The sequence below is a fragment of the Balaenoptera musculus genome, chromosome 20 (genome assembly GCF_009873245.2).
Source record: "Balaenoptera musculus isolate JJ_BM4_2016_0621 chromosome 20, mBalMus1.pri.v3, whole genome shotgun sequence".
NCBI lineage: Eukaryota > Metazoa > Chordata > Mammalia > Artiodactyla > Balaenopteridae > Balaenoptera > Balaenoptera musculus.
Window position 1 is genome coordinate 22446222 of NC_045804.1, and position 10036 is coordinate 22456257.

At 57.2% G+C, this 10036-nt stretch overlaps 1 protein-coding gene across 2 annotated transcripts; it reads left to right on the top strand.

Moving 5' to 3' along the window:
• Nucleotides 1-2766: 2766 nt before the first annotated feature.
• On the top strand, nt 2767-9588 carry GRN (granulin precursor). Of its 2 annotated transcripts, none has more exons than XM_036837821.1 (13): nt 2767-2844; nt 5514-5658; nt 5783-5908; nt 6026-6110; nt 6568-6680; nt 6778-6913; nt 7035-7129; nt 7371-7494; nt 7775-7872; nt 7965-8210; nt 8449-8682; nt 8784-9014; nt 9103-9588. In XM_036837821.1, the coding sequence occupies exons 2-13, from the start codon at nt 5521-5523 to the stop codon at nt 9238-9240; spliced, it is 1764 nt and encodes a 587-aa protein (XP_036693716.1). In that variant the 5' UTR covers nt 2767-2844; nt 5514-5520; the 3' UTR covers nt 9241-9588. The 2 variants fall into 2 exon arrangements, with proteins under 2 accessions (XP_036693716.1, XP_036693715.1); XM_036837820.1 differs by having other exon boundaries at nt 2772-2844; nt 5503-5658.
• Nucleotides 9589-10036: the final 448 nt, after the last annotated feature.

Below are 10036 nucleotides of genomic sequence, written 5' to 3' on the forward strand. Positions count from 1 at the left end.
GTTCAAGAAGAAAAAGAAACATGGGAGAAAAATGAACAAGGGATAATGTGATGGTTAGTTTTTTTTATCATTGAACTATAGTTGATGTACTATATCAACTATACAATATCATGTAAGTTACAGGTGTACAATGTAGTGATTAACAGTTTTTAAAGGTTATACTTCACTTATAGTTATTATAAAATATTGGCTATATTTCCTGTGTTGTACAATATATTCTTTAGCTTATTTTATATATAATAGTCTGTACCTCTTAATCCCCTATATTGCCCCTCCCCCATTCCTCTCTCCACTCATAACCACTAGTTTGTTCTCTATATCTGTGAGTTTGTTGTGTGATGATTAGTTTTATGTGTCAACTTGGCAGGTGTTTTTGGATGAGATTAACATCTAAATCACTGAACTTTGGCTAAAGCAAGTTGCCCTCCATAATGCAGGTGGGCCTCATCCAATCAGTTGAAGGCCTGAATTGAACAAAAAGACTGGCCTCTCCAGGCAAGAGGAAATTCTCTAGCAACGTCTTTGGACTTTCATCTGCACCATCAGCTCTCCTGAATCTCCAGCCTGCTGGCTCACACTGCAGATTTTGGACTTACTAGCTTCCATAGTCATGTGAGCCAATTCTTTTTAATAAATCTTTTTCTATATACACATCAACTGGTTCTTTTTCTTTGGAGAACCCTGACTAATACAGATAAGAGCAGGCATTTCACGGAAGAAATACATATGCAGAATAAACATACACAAAAATGCTCAGCTTCCCTAGAGATCAAGGAAATGCAGATAAAACCACCATGAAATATCTTCCGTCATTAGAATGGCAAAAATTCTTTGAACTGGCATATCCAATGTTAGTGAGTATATGGGAAATAAGTTCCCCCAAATACTGAGCCTGGGAGTGTAAATTGGAAAAATGTTAAGGCAATTTGGTATTAACATTTCAACATACCTTTTACCCAGCAATGTTACTTTCAGGAATTTAACCCCCATATGTGCACTCAGAGACATGTTCAGAAATATTCGTTGCCTAATTATTTGTAAGTGCAAAAATGGGAAACACATAAAAGTCCATTAAATGAGATTGGTTAAGGGAATTCCCTGGTGGTCCAGTGGTTAGGACTCTGAGCTTCCATTGCAGGGGGCACGGGTTTGATCGCTGGTAGGGAAACTAAGATCCCACAAGCCGCACAGCGCGGCCAAAAAAAAAAAAGAGACTGGTTAAGTAAACATGTAACACCTATAGCGTGGAATACTTGGCAACTGTCAAAAAGAAACTGATAAATAAATCAAGACAGCCCATATTCATGAATAGGAAGACGATATTGTTAAGAGGGTAATACACCCCAAATATAGATTCAGTGCATTCTCTATCAAAACCTCAGCTGTCTTTGCAGAAACTGATCCTAAAATTCACATAGAAATTCAGGGGACCTAGAATAGCCAAAACAACCTTGAAAAAGAAATTAGAGGACTCCCACTTCCCCTATTTCAAAATTTGCTAAAAAGCTATAGTAATTAAGACGGTGTGATACTGGCCTTAAGAATGGACATATATATCAGTGGAATAGAATTGAGAGTCCAGAGTCCAGTCCTCACATTTACAGTCAATTGATTCTATCAAAATCTTCTCTACCCAGACTCCCACCACCCCTGAGTTTGGCTATTTGTCTCCAACCCTAGCCTCACCCCCAGCTCAAGCTCTTTGCTTAACCTGCAGTGCTCCCCAGCCACTCGGCACAACCAAACACTGCCCTTCCTCCAAGACCCGGCACCAGGCTTCCTCTGGGCCTCTTGTCTCTCCTGGTGCATCTCCCATCACTCATCTCTGCCGGGGAAAGGCCCCTTGGCACTGAGCAGTCTAGCTCCTGCTGCTGGTGAATCTGTTCCGTGTGGTATATTTTCTTTCCCCACCGGCATGTCAATTCCTGAAACGTAGGGCCGATCGAAACTAGGAAGCCACTTGTGCTATGCACGCACAGCCAGCCCAGTCTGGTGCCACACACTCAGCAGCTCCTCAAGTCCACTCCATTGAACCTGGCACTCAATCCCTGCCCAAGGCTGCCTTTCCCATCTGGTTTCCTAATGCTCTTCCCATTACCCCCTATCTAGCCACTTCTCCAGCCCCTCCCCACTTGCCAGTTAAAATCCTCCCAGACTCAGCTCAAAAAAGTGCCCCCAAGGTGGAATTAAACCTCTTTTTCCCTGCCTAGAGTCAACCTACTACGTCTTCCCTACACACACCTAGAGCACCTGGCCCCCGATTCTCCAACCCCACCCCACCCCCTGCTGTGAGCCCCTTGAGGAAGGGGCCTGAGGGCTGTTTATCCTTGCCCTCACTACTCCTTCACTCCCCTTTGGGGCCCGGCTGCCCAGCATTAAATCTGAGTTGGTTGGCTAGAATAGAAACAGGATGCACAAATGTTCCATATCCAAGAGACATCCTGTAAATGCTCTTGTACGCACCCTCTAAGGGACAGCTCTTGGCTCTCAATGTCCCCTGACAGGAGCTGGCCCATCTCGGGATGGGGCTACAGGAGGCGGCGAGGCGGGCACCAGAATGCAGGCTTAGCAGGCGACGGCATCACATGATTCCCTAATCACATGATCCCTAGAAATGGGGGGTTGGGGCGAGAGAGGAAGGGAGGGAGGAGAGTGAATTGAGTAGGAAAAGCAGCACAGCCTCCCAGGTTGGCCCCGCCTTCACGTAGACGAGTAGCCAATGGGAGAGCGACAGCCCGGACATCTGGCCAATGGAAACAGAGGTGGGTGGGCCAACGCGCTGAGGGGGCCAAGTTGGTGAGCTGCCCCGTTGCTGCTCCCCAGGGATCGCCGACCCCGACGCAGGTAAGGAGGTTGGCTGCGTAGACCTCTCGCTTGCTCCTTCCCAGGGGCCCAGCCAGGGGGAGGTGGGGGCTTCAGGCTCCTCTGTAGTTTCATCAGGGAGACAAGAAAAGACTCCCTTAGAGAAACTCCGATGCACTGGAAGGGGTTTTATGGGTGGTGGGAATAAGCAGTAACTGCAGTGACCCCCATGAGAAGGGGTTTTCTCCCTCTCCAGCACCCCTGGGGCCTGCAGCCCCTTCCCCCAAAGCAGAGACTACTCCGTTCTGGAGCCGACTCCGCCCCCGTCGGCAGGTGCTGGTGGTGGTGCTGGTGGGTAGTCCCCGCGGCGGCCGGGAGCCGGCGAAGCGCCCGCCCATGGTCCCCGAGCTCGGAGGGCTGGGAACGGGGCTTGAGACCCTGGCCTCCTCAAAGACAGTAGGGACTTGGGAGTGGTGACTGAACCCCTGGGTTGTGTCTGGCTCTCTCTCACTTCCTCTCGCGGGGGTGTGGGACGAGCTAACTTCCGCCTCCCCCTGCCACTTTTTCCTGCTCTCTCGCTGCTGGGTTGGCTCACCTTTTGGGAATCTCTCTCTCCTGGCACTCGGAGTTGGGGGCTGCCCCCTAGTGGAAGATGACGGAGCTGGGAGCTTGAAGAGGCTCCTGTCCCTCTCTGCGGTGGCAGTGTGGGGTGGGGAGGAGGAGAGAGGCCACCACTTGGAACCCTGCTGAGAGGACTTGGGTCCCCTCCTCCCCCATCCCTGGTCCTGAGTGTGTTTGTGCGCGTGCATGCACGTATATTCGGTAGAAGCATACACTCTACTCCCGAACCTCAGGATACGCAGGAAGGAGGATATATGTAAATGAATCACTAGGGCGCTGAGTAGTCTGAGATGTGTGCAGACAGGCACTCCTTCTGGCCAGGGCAGTGGGACAAGCCTGTGGAGGGTTGAGGTTGGACTCCTAAGAAGCAGGTGCGGCCAGCTGTAGACGCCTTGCAGGGTGGGGGGCTGTGCGCATCGGTGTAGAGAGTGAAAGGGGCCGCGATCCAGGACCAGTCTTCTTCAGCCTTACCTGGCCAGAAGATGGTCTCCTGGGGATGGTCTCTGAGCTGGAGAGGGGGCACTGAGGAAAACCAGGTGAGGGAGAGAGGATGTGAGTGACTGGGTGTGTGCGATTCCCTGCCATCCAAAGTGTGCAGTGTCCACACACAGACTAATGGGGAACTGAGGCCCAAAGGCAGGGAGCAACTTTTGGGGCTCTCATAGTCAGCGGTGGCAGTTCCAGGACTAGGACCCATGTGCAGTATCCAGGCAGCCCCGTACTCCGTGTTTCTGTCCTGGCCTGGTCCACCTGTCCAGGAAGCGCTTCTGTCCCTCTTCTCAGCTTGGACCCCAGGCCTCTATCCTCCTGGGGTTTGGGGGCCCATTCCCAGGCACTATCCATGGTCCACTTGTGAAATGAACCCAGGTCCAGTATAGTCTGGAGCCATCAAAGCCTGTCATCTCTATGTCTTGATATATGACGGGGGGGGGGTTACTTCACATCTCTGAGCCTCAGTTTCCTCCTTTGAAAAGTAAACGTAATAATTTCTACTTTGGACAGTTGTTGCAAAGAAGAAAGAAAATAATGTAGAATGTTGTCACTGGCTCCTAAGAGGCTCAACAAACATGACTGTTTTGGCCCCTCTAGGCAGAGTAACATCTCCTGGGCCCACCCCATTGAGCTAGCAGGGCTGGCTGAGCTTGGGGGAAGACTTGTTTAGGAAGTGAAAGGCTGCTCCCTTCCAGAGACCGAGGCTTACTTCCCTCTGATGATGCAGATCGGCAGCTCGGTGGACACACATGGTCTCCCCACAAGCAGCTGGGTTTCGGCTCCAGGGCAGGGAGAGGTGGGGGGAAGGGAGGGGGGTATGTTTGGGGATTCTGAAAGGGCCTGGTGGTATTGGGGGGCCCTTAGAACACAGGTGTCCCAAAGGTTGACTCAGCCTGTGTATCCCCTTTCTTGGGTGGGGAGGTGACAGTCAGTGGGCAGGTGGTGGCTGGCCTCTGGGGAAGGCAGCCCAGACTCCACTGGCACCATACTTCCTTTTTTCACAACTTTCTCAACCCCGTGGTTGCCAATGTCATCAAGTGTCCTCCCCTCCCGCTCCCCCTCCCCCACCAACAGGCCTTGGCAGGGTGCAGGTGTGAGCACAGCATCGGGCATCTAGAGGGGCTGGCTCGGGAAGTGGAACCCTGGCTTTTCTTCAAGGGGAGACTCCCTCCTTGCACCCCATCCCTGTCCTCTCATGGCTACTGATGCCTTCCCCACCCCTCGGAGGTGGCCCATGTCCCCACAGATCAGACCCACAAAACCCACAAATCTTCCTGACTCTCACATACCCACATCTCTACACACTCAGCCACAGAGACTCAGGTGTTAGGCCACATGTGGGGACACAGATTCACACACAGGTGCTCATGCCAGCATTCATGCTCATGGGTGTACACGCGCTGGTGCATGTGTGACACCCACACAGGACACACGTAGGAAACTGAATCTCAGGCCTTGCATCCTTCTTTCTGTCTGGACAGGGTGTGTCTGGGGAGGCTCAGCTAGGCCTGGGCCTGGGGCGGGGGGAGTGACTGGGCCCAGAATCGAGGGTGGCCTGGGCTTCAGCTAGTTGCCAAATGCCTCTAGGGATTTTGCAGGTGGACCATGTGGACCCTGGTGAGCTGGGTGGCCTTAGTGACAGGGCTGGTGGCTGGAACACAGTGCCCAGATGGTCAGCTCTGCCCTGTGGCCTGCTGCCTGGACCTGAGAGGAGCTACCTACAGCTGCTGCAATCCCGTTCCGGTGAGTGCCCTTCGGCCCAGGCAAGAGCTAGCAGCCTGGGATTTCCCAAAGGTTCATCTCGGATTGGCCAGAGGAGGGGGCCGGGCTCGGGTCCTTCGGTTTATCCCCTCCTCTCGCTTCCCAGGACAAGTGGCCCACGGCGCTGAGCCGGCATCTGGGCACACCGTGCCAGACCGATGCCCATTGTTCTCCTGGCTACTCCTGCATCCTCACTATCTCGGGGACCTCCAGCTGCTGCCCGTTCCCAGAGGTGAGGGTGCCATTAGGTCGATGGAGGGCTCGGGTCTGCGTTTACACTTTTCCTGCACTCTCCTCCCACCCTCAGGGAAATGGGCCTAGCCAACGAAGGCGTCTCTGTGTCCCACAGGCCGTGTCATGCGGGGATGGCCACCACTGCTGCCCCCAGGGCTTCCACTGCAGTGCTGACGGGCGGTCCTGCTTCCAAAGATCAGGTGAGCCAGATGGGCAGCACGTAGAGCCTGGAGCACCCAGGAGTGCAGCCAGCTGGGTGACCTTGATTCCTGCCCTCGTGTCCTCATTCATGTGACATCTGTACTAAGCAGCTCCCCTGCTCTGGAGAGAGGGGCAGCACTGGGGCGAGGAGGGGTCAGGAGAGAATGCAAGACTCCAGGCCCAGGGCCAAGCATTGTGTGGGTGGGGAGAGGCCAAGCTGGACTGGTTTAAGGCCTACCCAGTCAGTGGATGCCTCTGCCCTGTGCCATATTGCTGGGGCAAGGACTGGCTTGGGGGAGAGTGGGTTAGGAAAGCCTGGGGGAGCCCTGAGCCCTAGTGCCAGCCCCCGAATCCTCCTGTAGCGGGGCCTGCAGGCCCTGGTGCCAGCAGCTCCTTGAGTGGTGGGAGGAATGACCTTCACTGAGTGGGTGGAATCCTGGGTCATCCCGTCCACAGATACCAAGCCCTTGGGTGCCGTCCAGTGCCCCGACAGACAGTTCGAATGCCCCAACTCCTCCACGTGCTGCACTATGCCTGATGGCTCGTGGGGATGCTGCCCCGTGCCCCAGGTACAAGTTTGGGAAGATGGGGCGGAGGGAGGAGGGCAGTGGGGGCAGAGGAAGGGCTGGAGGGAGGAAGGACATAGTCAGGGCCATCTCTTCTCAGGCTTCTTGCTGTGAAGACAAGGTGCACTGCTGCCCTCGTGGCACCTCCTGTGACCTGGCTCATGGCCTCTGCCTCACGGCCACAGGCACCCACCCCCTGGCAAAGAAGATCCCTGCCCAAAAGACTAAAAGGCCAGGTAAGGAGGTGGGAGAGTGTCGGGGTGTGAGCTGGGAGTGAGGAGAGGCCTCATCTAACTCCTAGCTGGGGAGACATTCCCCTCCACCCTGGCTGCCCCTCACCTTTCTCTCTCCTTCCAGTGGTCTTGTGCCCAGATGCACAGTCCCAGTGCCCTGATGGTTCTACCTGCTGCAAGCTGCCCAGTGGAAAGTATGGCTGCTGCCCGATGCCCAGTGTGAGTGAGGGGCTGTAGCCAGTTGGGCTGTGCGTCCACAGCCATCTGGCCTGGACACCTACCTACCAGGCAGGGACTCCAGGGGGTGGGGCTGGCTGGCTGGCGGCTGGCTGGGAGCCTGGCTGCTCAGGACTCATGCCACCCCCTAGTGGGGGATTGGGGCAGTGCCAGCTGTCAGCCTGGCTGCTCCCTGAGCTCCAGGGAGACTGGAAATCCCAAAGACCACTTCGCCCTCACCCAGGCCATCTGCTGCTCCGACCACCTGCACTGCTGCCCCCAGGACACTGTGTGTGACCTGATCCAGAGTAAGTGCCTCTCCAAGGAGAATGCTACGGACCTCCTCACCAAGCTGCCCGCACACACAGGTACCGGGGGGCGGGGGGGGCCACAGATGCCGCCATTCCACCTGCGCCATGAGGAGTGAGCGGATACGGGGCTGGGGGCTGATGGCCGCACGGAGGGGCCAGGGCAGGGACAGCCCCCTTTCGTCCACATTGGGCCTCGCCTTAGGATCACTGCCAGGGGTGGCCTGAGCGGTACCCTCCATCCTCCACATCCGGTTCTAGCTGTGGAACTGACAAAGGGAGGGCACCCCCGAGGGTTCCCAGCGCCACAGCTGACCCATCCTCCTTGCCTGCCTCACAGTGCAGGAGGTGAAGTGTGACATGGAGGTGAGCTGCCCCGACGACTACACCTGCTGCCGCCTGCTGTCCGGGGCCTGGGGCTGCTGCCCTTTTGCCCAGGTACCGAGGAGCGGTGAGTGGCCTGGGCTGAGCAGAGGGTGGCAGCCAGCTAGGCCCCCCCAGGCCCACCGTCCCCTCTCCCTCCGCCCTAGGCTGTGTGCTGTGAGGACCACGTGCACTGCTGCCCGGCTGGGTTTAGGTGTGACACAGAGAAGGGTACCTGTGAACAGGGGGCCCGCCGGGTGCCCTGGATGAGGAAGGCCCCAGCCCACGTCAGCCTGCCGGACCCCCGAGCCGTGGAGAATGATGTCCCCTGTGATAACGTCACCAGCTGTCCCTCCTCCAATACCTGTTGTCGACTCACGTCTGGGGAGTGGGGCTGCTGTCCTATCCCAGAGGTGCATGGAAAGGGGGAGAGTATTGGGGGGAGGGACGGTGTCTTGGCCTGAGCACGTGGCCAGGCTCCTGTTGCCTTGCTCTTTTGCCCTCTGCCCGGCCCACGGGTGGCACCAGCTCAGTCAGAGTCATTCCCAGCTGGAGGAGCTGTGAGCAGGAGAGGCGGAGTGGAGGCAGCCGGAGCTCAGCGCTCCGTCCCGTAGTAGCTTCCTAGACCACCCTTTTCTGCCACCTCCCCAGGCTGTCTGCTGCTCAGACCACCAGCACTGCTGCCCCCAGGGCTACACGTGTGTGGCCGGGGGGCACTGTAGGAGGGGGAACGAGGTGGTGACCGGACTGTACAAGGTGCCTGCCCGCCAGGCTTCCCTGTCCCACTCCAGAGACATGGGCTGTGACCAGCACACCAGCTGCCCGGTGGGGCAGACCTGCTGCCCGAGCCTGAGCAGGGGCTGGGCCTGCTGCCAGTTGCCACACGTGAGTGCCCACCTGCCTGCTTCCGGACAGGACAGGGGAGTCCAGTCCTGGGTGGGGGGACATTAGGTGATCGAGAGTGTAATGCCCCTTTGTCCCCCCAGGCCGTGTGCTGTGAGGACCGCCAGCACTGCTGCCCGGCTGGGTACACCTGCAACGTGAAGGCCCGATCCTGTGAGAAGGAGGCGGACTCTGCCCGCCCCGCTGCCCACCTGGACCGCGGCCGGCACGTAGGTGTGGGGAACGTGGACTGTGGTGAGGGGCACTTCTGCCACGATAACCAAACCTGCTGCCGAGACAGCCGAGGGGGCTGGGCCTGCTGTCCCTACCGCCAGGTCAGTGCCACCCCCCGCCCTGGGGCCGGGTGTGGGCCTGGGCCGGGTCCTGCCACGCGCAACTCTCACCCCCCCTCCCACCATCCAGGGCACGTGTTGTGCAGACAGGCGTCACTGCTGTCCCTCTGGCTTCCGCTGTGGGACCAAGGGCACCAAGTGTTTGCTCCGGGAAGCCCTGCGCTGGGATGCTCCTCAGAGGGACCCGGCCCCAAGGCAGCTGCTGTGAGGAGGGACTGAGGACTGAAGACACTCCCCGGCCCTCGGGACCCTGCTCAGAGGGTGCCCACTGCTCAGGCCTCCCCAGCACCTCTCCGCTGCCACAGTCTCCCAGACCCCCATTTCTGAGTACCCCTGTCACCCTGGGAGGCGGGGCCTCAGTCTAAGGCCCTCCCTACCCCAACGAGGGCTGTGGCAAAAGCCACATTTCCAGCTGCCATCCCCTCCCCCCCGTTCCGTGGACCCTGTGGCCAGGTGCTGTTCCCTATCCACAGGTGTGCATGTGTGTGTGTGTGTGTGTGTGTGTGTGTGTGTGTGTGCGTGTGCTGCATTAAAGTTTGTACACTTTCTTAACAGTGTCTGATTTGGCCACCCTGCCTGCCCTCCCCGGGGGGCTCCGGAGCCAGGGCCCCCATCCAGTGTCCACATTCCCCCCACCTCACAGAAAGACACACAGAAATTTATCTCACCAGTTTTATATTTGCTGTTGCCCACAGCGATCCCATCACATTATCCCCTAGTCCCCAGAGCCGCCCCAGCCTCCAGCCCTGTGACATCGTAGCCCAGAGGTGGGCTAGTCGGCAAGCAGCACCCCCTCCCCTCCCAGGGGTCCACTAGAACACCCCTCCCTTCCCAGCCCTCACACTAGCAGCTGAGGCCCAGGTGCCCCTCCTGCTTTCCCACGATAGAGCTTTCTATGTACAGCCACGTTTATACAGGCACTGCTTCCCCCCCCACCCAGCCCTCCTCCCCAGCACCTCCCATCGGGGGTCTGGACCCCTCCCACCTCCCTCTCGGAGGCAGAC

Excerpts from the sequence above, each read along its gene's own strand:
- GRN (XM_036837821.1), top strand. The coding sequence starts at position 5,521 with ATGTGGACCCTGGTGAGCTGGGTGGCCTTAGTGACAGGGCTGGTGGCT. Across the intron at positions 7,130-7,370 it reads GCTGCTGCCCGATGCCCAGT|GCCATCTGCTGCTCCGACCA; the intron begins GTGAGTGAGGGG and ends GCCCTCACCCAG. Across the intron at positions 8,211-8,448 it reads GCTGCTGTCCTATCCCAGAG|GCTGTCTGCTGCTCAGACCA; the intron begins GTGCATGGAAAG and ends CCACCTCCCCAG.